Source organism: Ahaetulla prasina, chromosome 1, assembly GCF_028640845.1.
Source record: "Ahaetulla prasina isolate Xishuangbanna chromosome 1, ASM2864084v1, whole genome shotgun sequence".
Classification (NCBI taxonomy): domain Eukaryota; kingdom Metazoa; phylum Chordata; class Lepidosauria; order Squamata; family Colubridae; genus Ahaetulla; species Ahaetulla prasina.
In genome coordinates, this window is record NC_080539.1 from 118,113,888 (window position 1) to 118,141,834 (window position 27,947).

Consider the following 27,947-nt stretch of genomic DNA (forward strand, 5'->3'; position numbering starts at 1 on the left):
TACTAGGTCTGAGAAATGACCATTTGCTTTTGGAAGAACAGCATAAGGAAAGCTATTTTGTCATATGGCTTGGCTGGTTGATTCGTTTAAATGAGAATTGCTTGAACCCAGGGGAATAAACAATGGAATTTGCTTGTGTGAGTTTCTTATTAAACAACAATACCAAACATGAGCTCCATTATAAACCTATGTGCCATATTAGAGAGACAAATGATACTCACGGGCTGTTACTGAGAGCAATTAATTGTTTTGTAACTATATGTGGGGGAAAGCCAAATTCAGAGATACAACCTTTAGGACCACCACGCCAAATTTTATAATTATATTTACGCTGATTCTCTATCTGGGGGGAAAAAATCAAAATAAATATGTCTAAAACATTTAAACAAATGTTTTAAGAGATAATGAAATCTTATACATCCTAATTGTTTGCATGTCTATTATTAATTTAGAAATGACCCCAGGTACATATATGCATGCTGAATTAATTAACACAGAATTAATGCCTTATTATTACTAGGTCTGAGAAATGACCATTTGCTTTTGGAAGAACAGCATAAGGAAAGCTATTTTGTCATATGGCTTGGCTGGTTGATTCGTTTAAATGAGAATTGCTTGAACCCAGGGGAATAAACAATGGAATTTGCTTGTGTGAGTTTCTTATTAAACAACAATACCAAACATGAGCTCCATTATAAACCTATGTGCCATATTAGAGAGACAAATGATACTCACGGGCTGTTACTGAGAGCAATTAATTGTTTTGTAACTATATGTGGGGGAAAGCCAAATTCAGAGATACAACCTTTAGGACCACCACGCCAAATTTTATAATTATATTTACGCTGATTCTCTATCTGGGGGGAAAAAATCAAAATAAAAAAGATCTTGTTACATAAAATATAGCAATTTCTGGTTTTTAAAAAAAATTATATCATGACCTCAGTGTTAGAGGAAGCCTGATACAAGCAATTAAAGTGACAAATAAACTGAATTTGCTAGATTCACCGGCTTCCATCTGTTTCTCGTCCCTATCCCCATTTTCAATGCTTTGCAGGAACACCACATAAACAGTAAACAGATGCTAACATCTGTAATTGAATACTAGCAGTCAGCATGGCCTGGCACATTACTAGGTCAAATGCTAAAAATTGAATGTCATGCATTTAATGGAAAAGATAAAGAATTAGATCCTGGCTACTCTACTGCAAAATTCTACTGCATCTTACATCTTACCTGTCTACTGCCAACTTACCTTCTACTGTCCACTTACCTGTCGGTTCATAATGTCTCTCACCAAGCAGAGGTGAAGCTTTAGACAAGTGCATTCATCTCTGTAAGTGTTCACAAAATACCCAAGGTGGAAATCAAATCGAGGACGTCTGTACATGATATTAGTTATTACTTGGGCCAATGCAAATCTTTCTTCTGAATCTAAAGCATGTTGGTATACTTCAAAGTAACTATCAAGAAGCTGAAATATATTTCAAAACAATAAGCAAGAAATGTTTATTTTTCCTTCATTTTGTTTTAGTTGTTTTTGCTTTCATCCGCTAATAACATAAATCTTTCAGCAAATACTTCTGTGTGTGCCACATGTAAATTTCTCAATGAGATTCTCCGCTCCACCTATTATATATCTAGTGTCTTGCTGTATCACACTAGTTTTTTCAAAAATCAAAATAAATATGTTCAGAACAATAATCCAGGTAGCTCATTTAAATCAGAAATATTGGTGGACTGAGGCAAACTGCAGGTGCTAAGAAAATAAATAAATAGCAATAGCAATAGCACTTAGACTTCTATACCACTTCATAGTGCTTTTACAGCCCTCTCTAAGCGATTTACAGAATCAGCCTGTTGCCCCCAACAGTCTGGCTCCTCATTTTACCCATCGTGGAAGGATGGAAGGCCAAGTCAACCTTGAGCTGGTGAGATTTGAACTGCTGAACTGCAGCTAGCAGTCAGCTGAAGTAGCCTGCAGTACTGCACTCTAACCACTGCGCCACCTTGGCTCTCAAATAGGCCTTGTTTTATATCATCCAGCCTCCCTTGTACCCTGTAAGCCAGACTGTTGCTCACAATAGCGATGGGAGAGGGTATAATTTCACCAGGGACAAGCAAAAAATAAATCCCAGGCATCTTTTGTATCAAGAATGGAGTTTTGGTGGTCATCTATGAAGGTTGGCCTCGATTTACAACAATTCATTTAGTGACCATTCAAAGTTACAGCGACATTGAAAATGTGACTTATGACCATTTTTCTCATTTACAGCCAGTGATGGGATTCAAATAATATAACAACCGGTTCTCTGCCTTAATGATTTCTTCCAATAACCAGTTCACCAGACTGCTCAGAAAGTTAAAAACCGGTTCTCCCGAAGTGGTGAGAACTGGCTGAATCCCACCACTGCTTACAGCCATTGTAGCATCCCCATGATCGCAAGATCAAAATTTGGATGCTTGGCAACTGATTCATATTTATGATTGTTACAGTGTCCCAAGGTCAGGGGATCCCCTTTTATGACCTAACAAGCAAGTCAATGGAGTAACCAGATTCACTTAACAACAGAGTTACTAACTTAACAATTGCAGTGATTCACTTAACTGGGGTAAGAAAGGTCATAAAATGGGATCAAAGCTCTCTTAACAAATGTCTCACTTAGTAACAGAAAGTTGGGGCTCAATTGGGGTCTTAAGTTGAGGACTGCCTGTACACCTTTGCTTCAGGCAGCAACATTTGGTAGGCTAGACCGAGTAGGAACGAGATTACATAAATACTGTATAATTTTGTAATTTAGGGGAGAAGGAAAACATCTACTATTCCCTTCCTTTTTTTTCTTGTATGATATAGTTGAAGGGACACATGAATGCACCTCATCAGGTTAAACATAAAAAAGACACAAGCTGAAATAAGGGCCACCGTTTCTAGATGTAAACAGAACATAAGATTTAATGTTGGGAGCTACCCAGAGTCACATAACTGAAACGGGCAGCCCTATCAATCAATTTATTAAATAAACCTATTTGCAAATATGAATGATGCCCAGTGCACAATCAGTTGCCTGCAGGGAATCTGTCAGGCTTCCACTAGGAAGGCTAAATTAAGAAATCAACTCCGCAGCAAGGCTAAATTGAGATCAGCTATGATAGCAGAATCTCCCAAATCTGATTGTGCTGTACCTCCTCCTCCGTCTCATAGTTCAGTTAATTAGGGATCAGTTAATTAGGGAGGTATCTATCTGAGTCACTTCCAAATATTATCTGTCTGTTATAACTTTAAATGTGTTTTGCCCTCACCTCCATCCTGGCCACCAATCTTGCATATCTCTGTCAAGATCATTTTTCAGCTGGCTGAGGAATTCTGGGAGTTGAAGTCCACAAATCTCAAAGTTGCCAAATTTGGACACCCTTGTTCTATGGGGGGGTGGGGTTTGTCCTTGATTTCTTAGAAGACCAATGAAGCATGAGTATGTATACCTGCCACTTATTTTTTAAGAAATCTGCTTCACAGGTCCAAAGGTCAAGCAAGACTGCCGATCGATCCACTGATTGTGCCCGCCTTGAGCAGCTGTTGCTAGAGGAATCAGGCCCTGCTTTTTGGCCTCAGAAAGAAAAGGATAACACAAAAGACTTTAACCCAGCAATAACACATTCAAACAGTCACAAACACTTGCAGTTAATGATGGCCAAATAAAACATAAGCCGTAAATTTCCTCCATTATCAAGGTTTTCCTGCTTCACAGAGCTGAACTGAAAATTATCCATATAGCTACGCTTACTATAATTACAGATGCATTACAAATAAATGGTGACCCCGAATAACCAGTAAGATTAAAGTTTCAAACAATTAGTGCCTCTGGAGCTGATTCAGTTCAACAGAGGAATTATTGAGTCTGTCATCTACATCTCTATAACTGTCTGGTTTGGTTCTGCAACCCAACAAGACAGACACAGACTTCAGAGGATAATTAGAACTGCAAAAAAAAAAACAATTGCTACCAACCTGCCTTCCATTGAGGACCTGTATACTGCACGAGTCAAAAAGAGGGCTACGAAAATATTTACAGACCCCTCACATCCTGAACATAAACCGTTTCAAATCCTACCTTCAAAACGATGCAGTGGTCACCAACTTTTTGGACCTCAGGGACCACTAAATTCATAATTTTCAATCCCGCAGACCACTAATATGATCTGCCTAATGACTAACTGGGTGGGCGTGGCTAAGTGGTCATGTGACTGGGTGGGCATCGCCAATGATGCCATTCATATCAAAGGGTGTCTTACCAGCCTCTTCTCGCCCCTCCCTTCCCAGCCACTCCTTGCTTGCCTTCTCGGGCTCCTTAGGGCTCCAACAGATAGTAGTTGTTGGAGCTAAGCAGCCACCATGAGAAAGAGTCCATGGTTTGAGGACCCCTGATTTAGTGCAATATAAAAAATGCAAATAATTTTTCTGTGGACCACCAAAAAATTTTCATGGACCACCAGTGGTCCATGGACCACCAGTTGGTGACCGCTGCTATAGAGCACTGCACACCAGAACAACTAGACATAAGAACAGTATTTTTCCAAACACCATCACTCTACTAAACAAGTAATTCCCCCAACACTGACAAACTATTTACTAAATCTGCACTGCTATTAATTTTCTCATCGTTCCCACCATCCATCTCCTTCCACTTATGACTGTATGACTATAACTCTGTTGCTTGTATCCTTATGATTTATATTGATATTGATATTGTTTCCTAATTGCATATTTGTAGCCTATGCCTATCATTAAGTGTTGTATCTTATGATTCTTGATGAACATATCTTTTCTTTTATGTACACTGAGAGCGTATGCACCAAGGCAAATTCCTTATGTGTCCAATCACACTTGCCCAATAAAAATTCTATTCTATTCTATTCTATTCTATTCTATTCTATTCTATTCTATTCTTTTCTCCAACAATTACTTTGAAACAACTATCTTTGGTTCCATTATTAGGTTACTAAGTAATTTTGGTTTTGGGAATGGCTGCTTTTTGTGAGAGTTTCTATCCCTCAATCATTGGTAATATCAGAGATATTTCAGGGCCAAGTTTGAATAAAGGCCTTACCATTTCCCACCTCAATGTACTGGCTTGCCACAAGCAAAAGATGCGTTTCTGTCTTTTTCAGGTCTTGGAGGGCCACATCATACATTACAAAAGCCCCTCTCTGATCCTGGGTATGAATGTATGCCTCTTCAACAGTGTAAAAATCATCATGGTTCTCCACCTCAGCAAACTCCATGAACTGCACACTGTGGACCTGTGGAGTCATAGATGGTGAAAAGAAAACATGACAGCTGACCAATAAATCTACTTCCAAATAGCTGTGCACTTCAGAGGTTTTTAGCCATTTCTTTCCCACAGGGATCTCCTCTGATCCATAATCCATTACCCTTTAAATTTAAGGAACCTCTCATTCAGGGGTGAAATGCTACTGGTTCGGACCGGTTCGGGCGAATCGGTAGTAATAAAAGCTACCGATTCAGGCAAACCGGTAGTAAAAAAATGCTACCAGTTTGGATGAACCTGTATTTCTGATGATCAGCTGTGCTGCGCAATTTATTTTCGCTAGAAAGCAGGAAATCCTACTTTCTAGCAAATCTAAATCATGCGGCACAGCCGTTCCCCTCGCTGTTCTACTTAACTTCTTAAGCCTACTTTTTCAGTGCTATGCAGTAGCACCTGCGGTGCACATGCGCGCAAAGCATGCATTTGGCGTGCACATGCATGTGAGTACACAGAGAACCAGTAGCGGACCTTGGAGGATTTTACCACTTCTCTTATTCCTTATCCATTTATCCAGGTTGTAGAAAGGATAAACTGATATCCATTCACTCAGGTACATACTGAAATACTTTTGAAGCTCTGATTAGTTTTTTCCTTTGCCTTCCTAGCAAGAGCTGAAGTCCCCCTCCTTTAGGATGTGGTTTGTTCAAACTGAGCTTAATGCAATGTATGCTAGTTTGGTTTGTAAACCAAGATTTTTGTTTTAGCACCATGTATGAATCAAGCCACTAAGTCTTGTTCAAGAAATCATGATTACGGATTAGTGGGATGTGTGAACGTAGTTTAGCATACAATCCTTGTCTTATGACCATTTGTTTAATGACCTTTCAAAGTAACAACATGTCTTATGACCAGTTCTCCCAATGACAACTGTTGCAGTATCTCTATGCTCATGTGATCAAAATTTGGGTGGCAACTGATGTGCATTTACAACACTCGCAACATCCTAGGATCACATAATCACCATTTACAACAGTCACAAGGGGTTCCCACAAGAAACATCACTGGGGGAAGCAGGTTTCACTTAGTGGCCATGTGATTCGCTTAATGATCTTAGTAATTTGCTTAACAACCATGGCAAAGAAGGAGATAAAATGAACTGCAACTCACTTAAGGACCACATCACTTAGCAACAGATGTTCCAGTCCCAGTTGAGGTTGTAAAACAAGAATTACCTGTATTTGATACTTGGCTGATTAGAATACTTAAGTTTACAGAATTAAGCCCATTAGTAAACCTTCCTCATATAAACTTGGATTTGCATGACTAATATTCAGAGAACTGGAAGGTGTTTTTTTCTTCCTTCGTGCACTGGTTTACTGTTTCTATTTTGAAACTTGCATTCTGATAGATAAGAAGTTAAGGTCTGGGTCAAAAATAAATAATTTAGATGATCTTGGACTTCAGGTTTAGACTTTATTACTTTGGCCAAACATTGTTATGACTAGATTTCAGTCCATTTCCTCTTGCAAATGTACTGGGAATTTTCCTAAAGACAATATACTTGGTTTAATGTTTTATTTTTAAAGATCTATCACTATGAAAATATTCTCTAATACAGGGTTCCCAAAACTCTGGACTGTAACCCACTACTGGACCTTGAGCCATTTGGAACTGGGCCACAGAAATGGTGGGTGAGTGCATGTACCCATCCCCACTTGCATGAGTAGCACCTAAGCCATTCCATTTGTGCCAGCAGCAGGCATACATGCCCGACGCTTGTGCAAATGGAGCAGCACATGCAAGTGTACCCATCCGCTCTCCCCCTCCCTGCTGTCAGTCCATAAAGCTGGAAATGGGTGGTATTCACTTACCTTCGCTACCGGTTCGCAAATGTGAGCATGTGCATGCACAGAACCTTCCATGCATGCACAGAACCTTCTGTGCATGCGCAGAGCGTCAAAACGGGATGTGATGACATCCGGGCAGGTGGGCGGAGCCTCCCACAGCCACCACTACCGATTTGCCCGAACTGGATAGAACCAGCTGAATACCACCGCTTTCCAGAAAGGTTGGAGAACTCTATTCTAATGTAACCAAAGGCTCACCTTATAGTCAGCTGGAGTGTAATGCATGTAAGAGTGTGAGCTGAGACCCCCAAAGGCGCCAGTGCCTCCTTTGGCTGCGTTCACCCAGCTGGCATCTTCTGCACTGGAAATCAGATGTCCGCTACGCGAGGCGAGACCTGAGGTGCTGATGGTCAGAGTTCTTTCAATGGATCGGAAATAGTTGAGGATTCCCAAGCAAATTCTCTGGTATCAATGACATTGGGATTAAACAATGATGAGTATGATGATAACAATACCAACTGGCAAAAATACACAGCCTCAGCATTTAATACAGCTCTGTTTCTGTTTTTTTAAAGATTTTATTACCTGTAATTCTCTGATTCTCAAGTGGCGTAAATAAAGGACAGACAAGTATCCACCTTTTCTTGTGGAAAGGTCTTTGCTGGGTGCTTCCAGGTCTTCATCTAAACCTAGCAGCTCTGAGACAGTCAATTCGCTATTTTTTTTTTCCAGGAAAGAGAAATTAAATCACATTACTGTAGCTCAGACAGATTTTCTGTTATATCTAAATTAAATAATCTCTTTTATATTTCCTTCCTAGAAGGAATTCACTTATATAGATGCCTCTGTACCAGAACAATAATTAGAATGGATGGATTCTGATGCAATCAGATTAAGATAAGGAGAACTTATGAAAAACCATATAAAATAAATGCCATTATCATTTATGCTTGTGGAAAGCTTGCTATATCTGAAAATGCCAAGGAGTAGAAGAAATCGCACCTTCAGCTTTTATAATATTTATAGCTTGCAATATGAAATGTTTGTTCTAACATACTGATAATCCTCAATTTACAACCCCAATTGAATTTGGAATTTTGGTCATAAATGATTACAATTGTAAGTTGGATCACCACATGATCGGATCAGTGGTGGATTTCAAATTTTTTTACTATCAGTTCTGTGGTGTGGCTTGATGGGCATGGCATGGATTGGTGGGCGTGGCTCGGTGGGTGTAGTAGGGGAAGGATACTATAAAATCTCCATTCCCACCCCACTCCAGGGGAAGGTTACTCAAAATACCCATTTCCTCCCGATCAGCTGGGACTTGGGTGGCAGAGAATAGATGGGGGCAGGGCCAGTCAGAATTTTTACTACCGGTTCTCTGAATTACTCAAAATTTCCGCTACTGGTTCTCCAGAACTGGTCAGACCCTGCTGAAACCCACCTCTGGATCGGATTCAATTTTACAACTGTTTTTACAAATATTTTTAATGGGTCACCATGGTCATTAAATGAATCATATGATTGTAAGTTCAAATCCTGCTTATCCAATAGGTTTTTTTGCTAGAAAATGGCCAAAAAGTTGCAAGATGTGACCATGGGATCCTGCAACTAGTCATAAATGGCGATTGGTTGCCAAGCACCATAAATGTGATCACATGACTGCGGTGTGTATATGTGTGTGTGAGAGTGAGTGAGTGAATATGTGGTAGACATAACTTTGATGGGTCGTACATGAATTTTTTGAGTCCAATTAACCAAACAGTCGTAAATCAAGGACTATCTGTATCTCTGTCCCATTCTTTCCTACATCATATCTTTAATCATACTTTTCTCTTCCTGCCTGACAAGAACCTGGACTTTAATATTGCTGAAGAACTAATTGTAGACTTGGATGAACAAAGAAATTCAAGAATGAATGAGTTAGTGAGAAAATAGAACAGTATATGCATTTTTATCAGAAACAAAAATGGAATCTCTGGATGATCAAAGGAAAAGAGCATTTTCAAAGTGGACAAATCTACCTAAATTCTGTACTCATACATCTTATCATGGGATAATCGGGGAAGAAAAGTAGGTAGAAGTTTAGCTTGAAGCATCCCCCAAGGGAAGAATTGGAACCCCATTAGCACTGGCACTGATGATGTTACCTAGTTTGGTAATGAAATGTCTATAAGAAAACCACCAAGCTCAGAGAGCATCATGGATCCCGCAGTCCTGTCCTGAGACACAAATAATCTCTTATATCAGTATCCCATTATTATCTACAGTATGAAATTTGGTGGGGGAACTTCACTGCCTACGGCAAGTTCACTTCTAGGAGCAATGCAGAAAAGTCAGAAAAGTGTACCAGGAACATGTGAAAGAGACATATTTATTGAAGACTGTAGTTAGATTATCAGCTTGTCAATACAGGGTCAGGTGTTAAATAAAAGAAAGAGGAATCAGACAGATTGTTGGATAGCTCAGGTGGTATCAGCCATGTGTTTTCTTAATATCAGGTAGTAGCTTCAGAGAGCAATTGTGCAATGATAAGTAAACTGGCAGCTGTTTTAAATTGCAGCATAAAAGTGCTATGTTCATGCCCCAATGCACTTCCAGACACTTTTCCCACATTGTTTTAGAACTCTTGAGCAGCTCTATTATTTATTCATTATAGAAATGGGGAAATGAAAATCACAAAACTTCCAGATTACTAAGTGATGCACTATGTACATATTAATCACTGTTTCTTGCTAGATATTCTATATTATGCATACAAAATCTGTCTTTGTGTATATTTGCATGTGTGTGCATGATCTCAACACAAACAAAACAAGCAATCGCTTTTACCTTCCATGTTTCCTCTTTCCTGAAAAAGCAGAACCTTCTCTAAAGTTGATATTTTCCATGCTTTTTCCATCAATTGCCACAATATGATTGTTATTATTGTCATTCGTTTGTTGCCCCTGCAGATTAAATGTTACGGTCAAATGGATACATGCACCTTTATTTTTCAATGTTACATAAATAAGAAATTATGAAACATATGGACCTGTAAATCATTTCCTTCAATCTTATATTTACATAACATGACTTAGGAAAGTGAAAACAACCAAAATGCAAATCAGATATCTTGATTGTGGTCTTTGACCAGCCTGTACAATAAAAAGGGGGAAAGGGAAATAGTTCAATACATCCCTTAGCTAATGGGGAAGGGGAAAAGTAACAAGACAAGAAAGCAGCATATCTAATTAAAATTTTTGCACAGTTGTATAACGTGACCCTGGGACACGGCAACCATCATAAATATATGTCAGTTGCCAAGCATCTGAATTTTAATCGCGTGACCATGGGGATGCTGCAATGGTCATAAGTGTGGAAAATGATCATAACTCATTTTTTCAGTGCCATTGTATTTTTGAACAGTCATTAAATGAACTGGCTACCTGATATGGGAGTGTAGGGTTAGCATCCCTTAAAAAATAATAAGCACAAAATGTATCTCTATGGCCCCTGCATTTAGAAATGATTGGGGAAATCAGATATCATAGGGCATCATAAAAGGGACATGGTCAAGAGTTTTGATCTCTCTGGATCCACAAGGACAAAGTCTCTGTAAAAAATCCCATTCTCTGGTTTCTCTTCAGATTATATAAAGCTTTTGCCAAAATAAGTGTTTTTTCTGGTGAGGCCGGTCTATCAGGGCAATCTGGTCTACCCAACTATGGGACAGAGCATACTGCTTCCGCTTCCGCCTTTCAGCCTTTCAATCCAGGAGCCTTCGCAGGCAGTCGCTTTCGCGACAAACTATTTTTGTGTTGAATTTTTCACGATTTTTTGCCAAAATGCATTTGTTTCATTTGCTGCCTAGAAAGAACTGTCAGACAGAGTCTCTGTTATTACCTGATAGAGTTCTGGGTTACGATAAAGCTTTTCCCAGATCTGACTGTAATGTTTTGAACGGAAAGAAGTCATAAAGGCAGATGTCATTGGTGGTGGTTCGAGCATGGCTACCGCTTGCTCCTGGAGAGCCTCCATCACATACTCCAGATTGGAAGCCTAGTTTGACACAACCACATGCTTTAATTTAGGAAAACAAACTGTACAAGCCAAAGAACAAAGATCTTGAGGCTAGTGTCAGTTTGGTTGGTTGCTTTCTAACAGTGACTGCTGCGAAGCATTTTGTTCAAAGTTTTCCAGCTCTCCTAGCAGGAAACATGTTTGCAAGTGAAATATTCCTAGTTAGGAAAAGGAAAGAATGATATTCATAAAAACTACAGTATGGAAACTGCAAATATATAATGTTACATTTATAGTATTTATATGCGATCAATTATTATTAGATTTTTATATGTAATAATATATTACCATCATGCACTATTAACATTCACAACATTCATTGAATATGTAATCGCTTCCACATATTTGCTTGGGGCAGAAATAAGGCAGCTTTTTCCTGGGAGTTGGGAATGATGTGTTAGATATTACATGGAGAATATATCACCAGGACAGAAACTGTGGGAGATTTTTCTTTTTATTCTTTTTCTACCACTCTCTTCTCTTTTTCTTTTTGCAACCCCTTCCATTCTACCTCCCCCACTTTCTCTCATCTGAGCAAGTTATCTCAGGTAGGAAAACTGATATGTTTCTTCTCTGATTGCGTGCAGAGCCTTTTAGAACTAAATTAAAAGGCACTCACTGTTCAGCAGCTTCATGTATTAATAATACTGTGTCCTGTTTTGAGAGCTGCATAAGAAAATGAATACTGATAAGATCATTGAACAGAGAGTTGGACTCCACAGGAAACAGTTCCAAAAAAGTAGGCTCCAGTATCCTGTATGTTTATTGGAATCTGTGCTAAACATCAGTGATCAACTATCAGAATTGGTGGGAGTTAGATTTAACTAATAGATTGGTTGTAAGTCAAAAGTAAGGTAATAGGAATGTCAAAATAGTGTGAAAATCCAGGACAACTATATTATGGGAAATCTGCTAGAAAATGTGGAAAGGAAGTTCCATGGTTTTGTAGAATAAATAAGATTCCCCCCCCCATGAGTGATTTTACATATTATCTTAACACCCCAAAACTTCTGAAATTGTTTGAAGTGAAAGTATCATGTAATATTACTATGCATATTACAATGAATTTGAGAATGTCATTAATATTCTAAGATGTTACACACCCAACTGTAAATTTTTTTTAAAAAATTTGTTTACCTGTAACAATTTTGATTGAATCTGTAGCTGTTCATCTACCCTTTCCCACTGTTTAAGTTTTATCAATTGTTTTTGTTGCCATGGATCTTGTCGAGGCTTAATCTGTCAGACAAGATGTAGATATTCAAAGTAAAATACAGAAAATTTATTTTACTAATTTAGTAGTTGGTGAGAATTAACAATTATGTATGTGTGAAAAAGAATACTGATAGAATATCAGTATATTATCAGTATATTATCAGTATAATATTGATAGAATATTTGTACCTCAGGGTTGAGCTATGGGGCCCTAAGTGCTCTCTGAACTTGGTAGTTTCCTTGCAAAGGTTTCCTTATCAAACTAAGTAACATTATCTGTGCACTGGTGATATTAATTTGGTAACAAAACCTCTGTACAGGCCCTCCAGACTACTGAGCAGTCAATGCTGTGAAAGAAAACTGCATCTGCTCAGTCCACAATATATCTCCCTCTTCAAAGAGCAACCCTAATCTCTTATATGTGAAGCATCTTCTAAGTTTAGTATATAGAAGTATAATATATAAGGTAATGCTCTTGTATGGTTTTCCACGTACAGCTATACACACAAGACACATAATCTGTCTTCCTAAATATAAATATATTTAATTTTGGTTTCACTCAGGATGATTATATGGCAGTTAGCTATCGAGAATTTGAAAATTCAGAAGTTCAGATAGCTGCTTGCATAGCTTGAAGTTGAAATTTAGTTTTTACCTTTATAAAAGAGGTCCAATTTGCTCTCTTTTTCAAAGTAACGTTGGAGTTCATTATGCCCAATTTTTCTGATCCAGGGGTTCCAGCATCATAAACAGGAAATGTTCTCATTGTTTGTTGTTTATTGAAAATGTTCCTAAATTTATGTTTGACCTGAGGATGTTGGGGAGATCATGCTGATTAAGCTAGAAAAATAATATTGCTTTACTCTGAATTAATGTTACATCAATGCTAGGACAGAATTCACTTACTCAATACAGAAATATTATAATCAAGGAAAAGGTTGAGTTCACTGAAGTCTTGTTTACTTTAAACCAAATTTAATTTTACCTAACATAATGGAAGGGAAGGGAAGGGAAGATTGATAGGATTATTATATTCTTTGCTGAAGTTAAAATAAATAATAGCTTGGATCAGGGGTGAAATGCTCCCGGTTCGGACCGGATCACTCGATCCGGTAGCAATGGTGGCGGGTGGTTTGGAGAACTGGTAGTAAAAATCCCTGCCCTCCCCATGCCCAGCTGAGCTGCACGATCATCAGAGTTGTATTTTTTTTACTTTTAAAAGCATTTTTTCTTCAACCGAAAAAATGCTTTTAAAAGTAAAAAAAAAAGCCTCTGATGATTGTTCGGCTCAGCTGGCATCATTAGAGCCTTTTAAAAGCATTTTTTCTACAACCTCTTTGGCTGAAGAGGTTGTAGAAAAAATGTTTTTAAAAATAAAAAATAAAAAGTTGGCCACGCCCACTCAGTCACATTACCCCCACCACCAAGCCACACCCACAGAACCTGTAGTAACAAATTTTACATTTCACTACTGGTTTGGATTGTTGTTTTTTAACTATAGGCTTTCAGAAAAAAATCCAGACCTGCATTGTACAACATACATAATTGTTTATATGATTATATGAAGTTTGTTAATATGCTATAAAAATCTACTTGCCGCCTGGCTATGTTAGAGGTGGTAGATATCTCCCAATACGTTTTATTCTGTTGTACAAAATACTTTCAATAGGTTGGATTCAAACTTTCACTTCCTATATAACATTTTAAAACCCTTTGAATTATATAATTTTGTAGTTGATTTTCAGACAAATATTTAAACACATATATATGCACTGGCATTGCAATGTACACATATGGAGAGAGGAATTCTGTTCCAAAAATATTTCAGCCCAGATAAATTCTATTAAGAAAAATGTTCAAATTGTGTGGCACGTCAGCAAATTATGCTTTCTTTAAAAACAGGGTATGTCTCAGAAGATAGCAACCCCTGACTGATCTTGTCTCATTCAGAATCTAAGTGGACTGGGCCTGATTAATACAGTATTTGGATGAGTTAGAATTCGAAAATTTATAAACCAGGAAAGTGAGAAATATTCTAGACAGAAGTTTCTGCAGCAGTGGAACAAGTATCACAAAGTTACAGTGCAAACTTTGCGCCTTTTTGTTTGCATCACAAGACAACATGCGAGTACATAGATGGTAGGGTTTGAATCGTGACATTGCAATGCATGTTTTGTCATTTGGGCATCATTGTGCCTGGTAGCCAATGGGACTGATTTCAGAAGAAAACAGTGATAAACCACTTTCATATTTGTGCCAAGAAAAACAGCATAGAAGTATCGATTAACTCACCAAAATTGACTGCAGCCTATAGGGAATTTTACTTTTTACTTTGTGTCTGCAGAATTGCAAATAGAGCTGTCTGATAAGTGCATTAAATAGTTAGATAATGGGAACTAATTTACGCTAACGCAGAATTTTTTAAAGTTACACACCAGACTAAAAACTAAAAACATAACTGCATTTTCTCAGTATGCAAGAAATAAAAAACCAGGATTTTTATTACCATGGAAAAAAGTTCCATCTCATTTGCAGAATGTCTCACATTCTCTACATCATAATTAATATCCAGTTGAGAAAGCAGAAGTCTGAGCTGTGGTTTCAGTTCGTCCATTTCTGCGGTGTGTTGGGGAAGTGCACTCTTTGCAATGGTTTCTTTAAGAAAGCAAAATTAATGGAAGAATATGAGAAATGTTAGATCCTCGTGACTCTCGAGACAACCCCTGCCCTCCAAATCTCATACTATAGGTGGCCTAAACCAGGGGTCTGCAAACTTGGCTCTTTTAAGACTTGTGGACTTCAACTCCCAGAGTTCCTCAGCCAGCTGGCTGAGGAACTCTGGGAGTTGAAGTCCACAAGTCTTAAAAGAGCCAAGTTTGCAGACCCCTGGCCTAAATTTTTGCTGCTCATTTTGGATGTTGAAACACCGTCTCAACATTGTTTGTCTTTTCAGTCTAGTGGGAACTTTAAAAAGGCATAGAGTACAGTTAGGTTCAGTGATGGATTGCCCCCGGTTTGGACCAGTTCTATAGAACCGGTAGTAAAACCAGTGGGAAGCTCCACCCACTGACCCGAATGTCATCAAGTGATCTGCGCATGATCAGAAGAGCACCCGCGCACGCGAGTGTAGCGAGTGCATGCGCAAGGGCACGATGCGAACCGGTAGTAAAGGTAAGTAGAACCCACCCCTGGTTAGGTTGCCAGATTTTCAGTTAGCTGACATAAAAACCACCCAGGTGTATAAAATCTTAAAATAAACAATGGCAGTGGGCTATTGTGATGAGCATTTCTTGTTTGGGCTGGCTGTATGTTTCTCCCTGTTACATAATGTCCTTTCCCTGTTCATTTCCCTGTTAGGGTTTGTACTGGTTTTAACTGTTTAACTGTACACTATTAGAGTCGGTTCTAAGTTGAACAAACGAATAGGCAAATAAAACAGTATCTCAAAACAGGCCAGGTTTAAAATGGCAGTGATTGGAGTTCTGGGGTCAGCCCTCATCTTGTGCTGAAAAGAACACAGAGATGGGCCAGGCAAGCATTTTGGGGAGAGCAGTCCTAAAGTGGGGTGATATTGGCCAAAAGGCCTCGACCCCAGCAGCTGCCCCTCTTGTTTGTGGTGGAGAAAATTCTCTATTCTTGAGCACATACATCAGGGAGAAGGGAGTAGTCTCCCAGACTGAGTATTTCTTGGGCAATTTGCTCGCTTGCTTGTTTAAAGGATTTGTAAACTGCTCCTCTCACAATCTGTGACCCCTGGAGGATTTAAACCAATAAAAATCAGAAAAGAAAAAAAAGGAAAATAAGTAAAGGTAGTCCTCGACTTATGACAATTGAGCCCACAATTTCTGTTGCTAAGTGAGACAGTTGTTAAGTGAGTTTTACCCCATTTTATGAACTTTCTTGCCACAGTTGTTAAGTGAATCACTGCAGCTGTTAAGTTAGTAACATGGTTGTTAAGTCTTCCTCATTAAGGCTTCCCCATTGACTCACAAAAGGTGATCACATGACCTCGGGACACTGCAACCATTATTGATATATGCCAGTTGCCAAGCATCCGAATTTTGATCATGTGACCATGGGGATGTTGCAACAGCCATAAGTGTGAAAAACAGCCATTTTTTTCCGTGCCATTGTAACTTTGAAGAATTATTAAACGAACTGTTGTGAGTCAAGGGCCACCTGTACAATTCAAGACCAAAATAAGTGAGCAAAAAACATCATTTTAATCTGGACCCCAAAACAAGAGACAGTGCTATAGGGAAAAACTGTTTATGGCCAGAACACTAACTTCTACTTTCAAATGTGAGCCTAATGTAGCTTCTACTGAGACACATTTTCAAGGTATATTTCAAACCTCAAATATAATTATGTTCCCTGCACAGATGTCCTTTGCTTATAAGTTTATTGAGACAAGTATTTTAATTACTGTGCAACAACTTGCTAAAGTTCAATCAGGTTCACCAGAATTTGTAGAACTGTAGGTAATCTAATTTTTGGTTTGATGGCTTGGCATGAATAAGGCCATCTGTGTTCCTACCCTACACTTCACTCAATCTTTGCTTTTAATGTTTTATTTAATCATCTTCTCATTTAATCTATCCAATTTAAATCTATACTGTATAGCAGATGAAGTTGTAGACTTTATTTAATATCTTCGAAATAAATGGATTGGGATAACTTGTTACTGGAAGTAAACAGCAAAGAAACAAATCATTTAAATTATCTTTTTGGCTCCATAAAAGCCTATTTGCCTTTGAAATTATAGTCAGATATGAACTGAGTACAGAATCATATGGCCAGAATCCTGAAATGACCTTGGATTCAGTCTAACGGTAGAATGTGCACATATTTGTTCATCTTTGTTAATTCAATCTAAGAAGTAAATGCGATGTTGGTATAATCATACTGGCAGACCTTGATTTACAACCATACAGGAGGCTGCTCATTACGATCATAAGTCGTGAAGGTAGTAAAATGAGACAGCCACATAAGCAACCTGATTTTATAACCTTTTCTGCAGCAATCATTAAGCAAACTTACTGTCTACTAGGGAGTGCTTTTACCAAAGATTGAAAGTAAACACTGATTTTCAGCAAAAACATTGAAAACTTTGGCCCTGTGACCATTGGATGCTTACAAACATCTGTAAATATACCCGAAATGTTGTCACATGATTGTGGGATTGTGCAGGCAGGTCATAGGCATTTTTTTGGGGAATCTGTCATAACTTCAAACTTGAAATGATAGCTAAGCAATTGGTGGTAAGTTGAGGACAACAACATAAAGTAGTAGTAAGTAAACCTATTAGAATGGGACTGGAGAGATCCAGGTTCAAAGTTCTCCTCAAAAGCAGAGTTCCCTGGATAATTTGGGTTTAGTCATTCTCTCTCTTAGCCTAGTCTTACCATCAGAGTTTGTTATAGGAGGTAAAGGTCCACCAACACTGCTTTGAGTACCCAGAAAATACTATATCCTGAGGAAATGCTAAATATAAATAGTATATATTTACATGTATGTATATAGCATGTTTATACTGTATGTGTGTTATGTATGTATTTGGGTAAATATATACCTTCTCAAGAGAAAGTAACAAAATCTTATCTTCTTATCTCTTGTCTTGCCTTACCTTGCCTTGCCTTGCCTTGCTTTGTCTTGTCTGCTCTTGTCTTATTATCATCTTACCTTACCTTACCTTACCTTACCTTACCTTACCTTACCTTACCTTACCTCGAATCAGTATTTTTCCAGTCCTTCTGCTCTAATTTTGAGAAACATGGAAAGACTGGAAAACATGTTCTCTCTAGAAAATTCAGGAAGACATCTAGCTTTGTTTAGCAGCTAGACCCCTACGGCATGGCTGTTGGGCCAAAACAATTAGTTTGTATAGGAACCACCAAGAGACCCATGTTCAGTCTTTCAGTTAATTTTTATAGTCCCCAGAGCCCTTCAAGACTGTGGCTTTCCAATTATACAGATATAATTATTCCTTACCCTCCATGGTTAAAGTGCTAGGGTGGACAGAGACCTGCATCCTGGGAGACAAAAAATTCATTTTTCCAGAAGCTTTGGCTTTATGTCCATCACCTTGAAATGGATGTCTGCCAATGGTTACCTCTGTCCTATGAGAGATAGGCAAGTATTGGAGTACCTATAGATTTGAGGACATGTTTTACATTCATTATATGTCTTTAAAGCAGAAGGTAGTACACATTTAATTAATAGTTAATTAATATCAACTATTTTTATACTTCTCCCCAAAGAATGATAGAAACTGTTGTTTTATGGGAAATGGACTGAGATTCCCAGCCTTTGTAAAGAAATACAATTTAGGGAATCCTGCCTAGGACATTTTGAAATATGCTGTTCAACTAAGGTTATTTCTTCTTTTTTATATTGGTTGGAGACACAAACACCTCTATGAGACTGTTATCTCAGAAAATGTAGGCTGCATCTTGCTATTAATAAAAGAGATATTGTTATAAACTCCAGTTTCCTACAGAAAGGATGTTTCATGTTTTATATACTAGCCCAAGTAAAACAATAAGAATGGACCCTGACTTCACTTCACATCTATAGTTATTAAATTCATTCTTATTGTAAGATATTAGGAACTGCAGTTCAGCAGTGTCTGGAGAGCCCTAGACTCCCTATCTATTAGGAGAAAGATAATCTCATATTTCCTTGAGGTCCAATCAATTTATGGTGCACATTTTCATGCTCAATCAAATTTATACCACAGTAAATGCTTTAGCCTACAATGGTTTGACTTCTTCAGGCTACTCCTTTGAAAAATGTCCATATAAGAGTGCAACCTGAGTAGAAACGTTTATAAATCTTTAGTTCTTTATCTACTGCTATCTAATTATAGAATAAATATTGAACTCTTGATGGCTGGTTCTGGGGCCTTGCATCTGAAAAAAAGAGCTGCTTCTCAAGGAATCCAATTAATGCTCAAAGGGCTAGATTTCGGGAGGAGATTTGCAAAGGGATCCAGACTTTGTGCTGTCATTTTACATTAATATTGTAATACTATTGGCAGAATGTTGTTAACACAACCTCTGTAAGTGTCCTGCTGCCTTTAGCAGAAATGCATGAATATTAATTGTGAAATGGGTCTCAACTTCCCCATAACGCCTCATGGCCTCTTTCATGATAAGCCATTATTTTACCTGGAGATAGGCATGGATGGTTTTAAGTGAATGCAAATGACATATCAGCCATTGTGTGTAGATCATCAAATCTTCCTGGGTCACCAGGTTTATAGGAATTTCTTTTCCAGTCAGAAAGCTCTCTCGTACACTGGAGAGTCTCGCAGCCCTTTGAATGGCATCATTATACTCCTGCATAATTTGAGCCACTTGTTTCTACAAAGAGAGGAAAAAAGATGGAAGCGGCTTTCTTGTCCCAGGAAAATGAATTAATGTACTACCTAGAACAGGGGTCTGCAAACTTGGCTCTTTTAAGACTTCCTGGCTGAGGAACTCTGGGAGTTGAAGTCCACAAGACTTAAAAGAGCCAAGTTTGCAGACTCCTGACCTAGAACATCAAGCACCAGTATCAGACAATATGATACCGTCAGCCACTTGAGTGCACTCCAACAGTATCTTGGGGGTTTTGCAAAATAAGTTGATTTGGTCAGAAGTAGCACAATTTCTGTGTTACTTTTTGCAGATACATGAATGTACTATAAAATATGGTTGCCAGAAACTAAGTTTATCCACAAATGAACAATTTTAAGAATTATTGCACCGAGGTTTATTTATTTATCACCTATTTATATGGCCATATATCTTTCTTACTATTTTTCCCTAGTAGTATGGTATCCAGACAAAGAAGGAAGATTATAATCTGTCTCTTATTTTCTTAGAGTATTTACAGTTATTTATGGTAACTCTGTATAAGGTTGTCAGTATATCTAGCCTCCAAGGGTGATTTAACTTGTTTTCTTGAACTTTACAGAGATGTAGATTAGATAATCCTTGTGGTCTCTCTCTTCCTATTCCATGATTCTATGATTCTACAAAATCGTTTTTTCCTTTGAAGAAGTAAATCATAAAAATTCCGCTGTGCTTATTTAATAAATAACTTAGTTTGTAGTAACTAAATAGTAAATAGTAAAAATTATCCTAGTGTCAAGGTTCCAGAAAAACCTCTTCTGCATAAAGAAAACTCAGAAGCCATTGTCTTTAAGAGTCCTTTACTTTAAGAGTTAGCATGAGGAAACTGGCACACGATGAGTGAAATTCCAAAACTGAATTTCCGGATTCTTTTCCAAGGGGGGACGCCTGTCAGGCCTGGAAACCATATTAGACTTTAGGTTTCCAGATGCTGCCACATTTTTCCCCTGAGGGGAAGAAGGGGGGCTGAGGGGTATGGTAACATTCTTCAGACGGTCAAGGTCGGATGGTGTTCACATCTGCAGGAAGAGTGGCGAGAAGATATTCGAATGAACTGGGAGAACGTGGGACCATGTGACCATCAAAGGGGTCAGGGGGGTGGGACTCTTGGGGTTTGTATAACTGGGGAAAAGGCTTCCTTTTCTACAAGGCTTTTTTTTTTTTTTTTACAAAATCCCTTCAGTTTAAAAAAATGGAAAATGAAGTTTACAAAATGTTAGCAGGAGCCATTAAAAAAAAATAAAAGCAAAGTGCCAGTCTAGCATTATTTTTATTTTCAGGAATGCCTTGAAGACCCACAGATATCCTTCCAAAATTCTGGGAAGTTGTTTGTTTGTTTGCACGTTTTTAAATCACCCATCACCTTCAGAGAGTCAAAAAGCTTGCCTATTGCGATAAAGGTTTTTTTCCCCCCCCTACTTTTTAAAAGTGTTCGCTGAGAACTAGAAACATAACACTGTTGGGGATCAATGATTTCTAAAACTAAATTCATCTCTTTGGCACCATCTGAAGCTTCAACAATTCTTCCTATTGGCTGGCATAACTAACAAAATGGTTAATATCACATTATTGATCCACTGGACTCCTAGTTTTAGAGCCGATCTATACATGGAACAAATACACATATTACAATTTCTATAGTTACTATCTATCCTATAGATATTCTATACATTCTATGGTCAATAGATTCTATTCTATACATTGTATAGATAATTCTATAGAAATTATTTTTGTTGGTAGACTCTAATACTTCCCTATAAGTTCCCACATATAGAAATAGGCATTAATAAGAAGTCAGTGATTTTAGAGGAGCAGGTTTTTAAGTTATTATGTAGGAAAATACTATTTTTCTCAAATTAAATTGAATTTACAGAAAGGAAAATTCTATAGCTTTGCCCCACACTTAACAAACATTAAATCATATTTAAATTTGAAAATAAACATTTTACATTATATTTAACAACTGTGCAAACTTTGAGAATTCATACCTGGTAAAAAGGGTACAGTTGTTCAATAACACTACTGTGCTGACAAAATCTTTTCCATCTTAGCATATGTAAGTATTTGCTTTGGACTAACTGTGGGATCCTGTCGATAAAAAACTTTGTAAAAAAATAAGAGATTTTTTACAGATTAAAATTACAGTTTTACTTCTGAAAAACTATACATCATAAATAACTTCCTTGGAATATCATTTGTATACACATTGGCTCATTGTCCACCTCAAACTAAAAAATTCCAATACAAAATATGGGCAATTAGAGGCACAACTTTGAGGAATTTGGAAACTGAGAAGCCATAATATACCAGGGTTTTTTTGGCGGAAAATTTAGACTGGAAAAAAAAATCTTCAACGTGAAAAAAGCAAACATTACCTGATACAACAACAAGGGTAAACTTTCCGGTGTATATTCTCTTTTTAGACAGCTATCTAGCTCCCTCTTCAGGACATCAGTTTGAATTACAAGAGGCTTTGCCTCTGCAACCTGAGAAAAATCAACAACGGTGTAAAATTATTCAGCGGTATTGAATATACAGTAGATATGTTTATAGTATTGTGGGAACTTTGAAAATTCTGCTGTTTAGTAACGATCAGAACATTCTAATGACAGTTTTTTTATTCAATAAAATAATTACTAAAGATCAGAAATAAGCTTCTCCAGTTTGAATAGGTTTAACAACAGACAAAAGGCATAGAGATATAACTTTGGGACTGTCTGTGTTGTAATATATTTTTTACAGTGATGCATTTATTACTTACCTGTAAACATTTTTTCAGTGTCCACTCCCTTTCTTTTCTGAAATAATCAATGTCTTTTGGAAGAGACACAGAACTATGAAACATGATGAAATATTATTGTAGTGTAAACCGAAGCAGAATTAGCAGTAAAACATATATGAAATGATTTAACAGCTGCAACATATATGGAATAAATTTAACAATAATCACATGGAAACTCAAGGATTTCATACAGCTTGACTCACCAATATCCACAGACTGAAACTTTCAAGTCAATATTTATTCCCACCTATTCTTGTTAAGAGGGGATGCGGTTCTCAGTGGCTAAGATGCTAAGCTTGTCGATCGAAAGGTCGGCAGTTCAGTGGTTCAAATCCCTAGTGCCATGTAAAGGGATGAGTTCCCATTACTTGTGGCAGCTTCTGCCAACCTAGCAGTTCAAAAGCACGTAAAAAATGCAAGTAGAAAAATAGGGACACCTTTGATGGGAAGGTAACAGCGTTCTGTGCGCCTTTGGTGTTTAGTCATGCCAGGCACATGACCACAGAGACGTTTTCGGACACCGCTGGGCTGGCTCTTTGGCTTTGAAATGGAGATGAACACCGCCCCCTAGAGTCGGAAACGAGTATATGTGCGAGGGGAAGCTTTACCTTTATTTTGTTAAATATATTCTTATTTCCAGCTAGTGGAATTTTTCTGCTGAAATTAAACGGCCAATTCAGCTTTGTCAGACCTCATCATTCCCACTTAGTGGAGGGGCTTGGGATACAGATTAATTCATTTTATTAATCACAAGTAGAACAAATATTAGAATACTATTTAAACAAACATGCAACTGATGTGGGAAATTGATTGTTTGAGAAAGTCAACAGCTGTACAACTGCAATTTTGAACAGAACATCACTTTCACTAGAATGCAGTCAAAATCAGAGATGAGCAAGTTAAGGCCCTAATTTTAAACTGATGCCATGACATTCTCTAAAGGGGGTCACACAGTAGCAAATACCTCCATGAATTGTGAAAATGAAATGAAAAAAGGTTGGCAAAGCATTACACTGTGGGGTAAATGTCCCAAAGGTGCTTTTTCAAGAGGCAACTGGACTTTCTGGTTTTTCTTTGAAGACGTTTTACCTCTCATCCAAGAAGCTTCTTCAGCTGATGAAAAGTGAAACGTTTTCAAAGAAAAATCAGAAAGTCCAGTTGCTTCTTGAAAAAGCACCTTTGAGGCAACCATGACCTAAGAATCTCCATCTGCTCTGTTTTGGATGTTCCTAAGCATTTTCTTGCTAATGTGTGAACTTAAGGACGTGGTATAATAGTTTGCAAACATTTTTACGCCTCCTTTCTTTAGTATTGTTATACAGTCTGTTGGTCGGTATGTCATTCTTCAGATTTGCTAGTATAATTTGCATAGAACCTTTACTGATTCTTCTTCTGTTGCTTTCCATATTCCTATAACCATTCCATCAATTTGGTAAGCTCCAAATTTGGAAACAACCAGATGTGCTGATCTAATTTAACTTTCTATTGTAGAAGCTCTTCTAAATAGAGAATAACTAAGATAATATGCATACTGACACCTTAACTGAACTACAGTATACTCCTTCCATCTTTGTTTGACGTCCTGTGAATCAACTAATGCAGCAACTTTGCCCTGTTAGTAATCTCACTACTGTGTTTGATGCCAGGAATTTCTGAGTTATCTCTAAAGGCAACACCGTAAACAAGTTGCTGTAATCTAATGAATTGGAGTTCAGTGTGTGAGTCACTGATATCACAACAGTAATTCACTCCTCACATATTGTTTTATAAGTAGATAAACATTGGGTTGGACAGCCTAAAGAATATTGCTTTAAGGTTACATAAGATGTGCTGGAATTATTAAAATCAAATATGCTGCAGAGAAATATACGATAGACTGGCATATATCATTGTTCAGCTGTTCTTTCTGAAATTAAGCCTATATTTATAATGTGATTTTTTTATTTGGTTCTACTTATATGGGCACCATAATAATTAAAAACAAATGTTTAAAAAAAACCCTTAAAGGTAGTATTGACAGTCATTGGTGCTTTTTCTTCTTTCCTTCAGGGCTGGTCCCAGTTGATGTTGCTGGGGAGGGGGTGAGATTTCAACCCTTCAAGGTAGTCCAGACAGAAAGGGCCAACTATGAATCTTAACATTACCTTTTGTTGTAAGGTTAGGATAACAGAATCTTGAAAATATGAAAAGACATTTCTCTCCCTTTTCTTTACAGCCCAACAAGCCAAGGTGAGTCACTTCTGGGACATTTTCAAGGTTCCCATTCCTTCTGTGGGCTCAGCTACCTCTTATCTGACCATCACCTAAGTAGGCTGCAGCTCTTCTTCTTCCTCCTGTCCCTCAAGGACAGAGGTCTTCAAACCTGGCAGCTTTAAGACTTGTGGAGTTGAACTCCCAATATTCCCCAGCCAGCTGCTAAGCTGCCAAGTTTGAGGAACCTGCTCAAGGACATTATGACAGATCATAACAGCTGTCAAGAACAAGGATGGATATATTGCCTCCAACCTGTTCTTATTTAAGTCTTCTAAAAGCACCATAAATGCTTTATGGTCCCATTCCCAGACCTGAATCCTGAATGAAAGGGATCCAAATAATCCATTTTCACCAGAGTTCTCTGGAACTGCTATGCACAACCACCTTTTCTATTACCTCCCCTTAAAAAAAATTGTCCAGCATCATTGGGTCTACTGATGGCTTAATGAGGACATGTGACAAGCTAACAGTCATGAGAATCCTGTTCACTTCATCAATAGGGTCAACTTCCTCCCAGATAACTGAACAAGACTGAGCCCTGAAGACCTGTTACAAGGCTAAAGTCTAACTTAGAGCAAACTGACTTTATTCCACAGATGCCCAATACATTCCTCACAATAATTTTACGGGAAGATCTTTGAGCAACCTTGCCCAAGAATGGGAAGGAGCTGCATTGGAGCAAAGGTATTTGGCCCTTTACAAAACAGCTATGGTCCTAAATAAGGAATGATGTTTTTACCAATGTGGAGTTCCCTGTAAGATCCCATTTCCTTCAATTTCTCTCTTCAGTTCAGCCAGCTGCGCAGCTAATTCTTTCTCTACCTGTTGGACTCTCTCAGTTGAAGAGATCTTATACATTTCATCCATTTGGTCTTGTAACATAAAGAGAAAGTGTAGATAAAATTATGTTCAATTTTCAACAATGCAGTTTCATAACAAAGCATTTTAGAAGTGCATAAATATAATGCACAGAAACCAAATAAATAAGTTATAATGTATGATGGATATTTGTTTCACTTCTTATTTGAGGATAAAAGAACCAGTAGAAATGTAACTTACCTGTTTATCCTAACTGCCCAGTTTATATATTAAAACAGCACCACAAAAATAAAAAGCCCAGTTACTTAAACAGTTTAATGACATTGCTTTTATATGCATTGTTAATTGCAACAGAACAATTTCAAGCTGCAAGTGCATGCTATCTGTTGCACCGTTACTTGAAACTGTGTTGGTATTTTGAAGGACCAAAAGATAGCAATAGCACTTAAACTTATATACCGCTTCACAGTGCTCTACAGCCCTTTCTAAGCAGTTTACAGAGTCAGCATATCGCCCCCAACAATCTGGGTCCTCATTTTACCCACCTCGGAAGGATGGAAGGCTGAGTCAACCTTGAGTCTGGTGAGATTTGAACTGCCAAATTGCAGGCAGCCAGCAGGCAACAGAAATAGCCTGTAGTACTGCACTCTAACCACTGCACCACCATAGCTCATAAAATAATCTGGATTAGCTATGTCTAAACCTGAAAGCAAGTTCTGCATACCTTCTAGCTGTGATTCAAGTTTCTTTTATATCACCAATATAATAAGAAGGGGAAGATGATCTGTAAATTATTCTTTATAGTCTTTTTCTGGTTCACTTATTGAAAGCATGTACACTCCAATATCCAGAAATTGTTATTGGTTGATAGTACTAACTACTAAAACATCACTCTAGTTTATTCTGACCAAGCTGAAAGCTAATTATTACCTCCATCAGTATAAGATATTTATTCATTTATTTGTTAAATTTCTAGGCTGCATCCCTCCCAAAAATTTACAGAATGAAAAACAAGACAAGACAAACAACAATATCCATTAAGAGCACCTATTCAGTGAGCAAATATACCCATCATATAGTGTTTACAGAAATACAGATAAGGTATTTTCATGTCATATACTAACTGGGTCCACACATCATTATTATTGGTTTTACAACAGCTCACTGAATAAGGCATAATTTAGCAAGATTGTGCAAATTATAATCCATAAAATATGGCTTATAAATTACAATTTCACACATTATGGTAAGACCAAACCAAATGCAACCAATTATGATATATGAACTAGATTCCTGATCATTCTCAGTACAGCCACATTTGGCCTCATTAATATTGGATCCACATCAGCAGATTTTATAGCATTAGAAAGTGCTATAACATTATAGCACAAAAGAACTTTGAAAGAAAAGAAATATACTTATTCCTGGCCTAGTTACCCAAACCATTAGAACCTTTGACAGGCCTACACATTTCTTTTAGCAGTTATATATACGAGTTTGCTCGGTACTGAGACTGTTATACGTTGCCTATCTGGAATACATCAGAGATTCCTTGCTGAGTATTAGTACAGAATATTTCAAAGGTCAAAAATTGACTTAATATATCTGTTGCCTCAAATGTCAATTCCATTACAAATTCTGTCCTCCGCTTGTTCTGTGGTGGCAATATGATATAAATATAAATGATTTAATTTATATGTAAGCTTTCTTTCAAGAAACTCAAGGGTGCAATACATCATTTTATTTCTCTCCATTCCTGCCCCCAAAAATCAGATTGTGAGATAGCTAAAAAGATAGTGATTGGTGCAAGGCAGAGTAATGAGGTTAATGACTGAAAGGAATTTGAAACAAGTCACGTCCAACATGGTAATTAATGCAGAACACTGACTGCATTTTTCTAACACTGCTTCTCATCTTTGGCTCATTCTGGTGGGTTCAGACATGAGTCTTTTAAAATGTTTATTTTTTATTATTTTATCCTGACATTTGATATATAATTGAAAGACAGCGAAAACATACCTAATCACCAGTATCAAATCAAATCTTTATTATGGTCATAATAATATAATCATTTGTATCAAAGATTTTGATAATTACATAGAATTGTCCATTTTTCCTCTTTGAACATAACTCTATAGTCCCAGTTCTTAATTAGTGTAGCTTTTATATAGGAACTGACTCTCAATGTGATTTGGGTAGCACAATTTCTATCAGAATAAATCATATGGGTTCTAGTTACATAAACTGCAGCTGAACCCACATAGATAATTTCCTACTGACTTATGGAAAAGCACATCCCTTT

At 37.6% G+C, this 27,947-nt stretch overlaps 2 protein-coding genes across 3 annotated transcripts in view; both read right to left on the reverse strand.

The window, feature by feature from the left end:
* The window catches only part of LOC131193663 (coiled-coil domain-containing protein 162-like), a 48,874-nt gene extending 48,547 nt beyond the window's left edge, over positions 1-327 (reverse strand). Inside the window, exon 1 of the mRNA XM_058174113.1 lies at positions 222-327. The gene's annotated coding sequence lies outside the window, so the exon portion shown is untranslated. The remainder of the gene's footprint in view (positions 1-221) is intronic.
* A 109-nt stretch (positions 328-436) lies between these two features.
* On the reverse strand, positions 437-25,675 carry LOC131193675 (uncharacterized). Of its 2 annotated transcripts, none has more exons than XM_058174143.1 (17): positions 25,566-25,675; positions 22,553-22,625; positions 22,167-22,277; positions 21,780-21,879; positions 19,564-19,758; positions 18,386-18,542; positions 14,901-15,049; positions 13,050-13,202; positions 12,317-12,418; positions 11,003-11,158; positions 9,950-10,065; positions 7,700-7,829; positions 7,373-7,576; positions 5,106-5,298; positions 3,481-3,605; positions 1,274-1,474; positions 437-857 (listed from the first exon to the last, which is right to left on the reverse strand). In XM_058174143.1, the coding sequence occupies exons 4-17, from the start codon at positions 21,843-21,845 to the stop codon at positions 732-734; spliced, it is 2,073 nt and encodes a 690-aa protein (XP_058030126.1). In that variant the 5' UTR covers positions 21,846-21,879; positions 22,167-22,277; positions 22,553-22,625; positions 25,566-25,675; the 3' UTR covers positions 437-731. The 2 variants fall into 2 exon arrangements, with proteins under 2 accessions (XP_058030126.1, XP_058030117.1); XM_058174134.1 differs by having other exon boundaries at positions 21,780-21,893.
* Between the last annotated feature and the right edge of the window lie 2,272 nt (positions 25,676-27,947).

Bases quoted from the DNA above. Each gene is read 5' to 3' on its own strand.
- LOC131193675 (XM_058174143.1), bottom strand. From the start codon at position 21,845: ATGCTAAGATGGAAAAGATTTTGTCAGCACAGTAGTGTTATTGAACAA. The intron at 12,419-13,049 runs GTAAAAACTAAA...CTTGTCTGACAG, and splicing joins ATTGGACCTCTTTTATAAAG to ATTAAGCCTCGACAAGATCC. The intron at 5,299-7,372 runs GTGAGCCTTTGG...ATGACTCCACAG, and splicing joins ACACTCCAGCTGACTATAAG to GTCCACAGTGTGCAGTTCAT.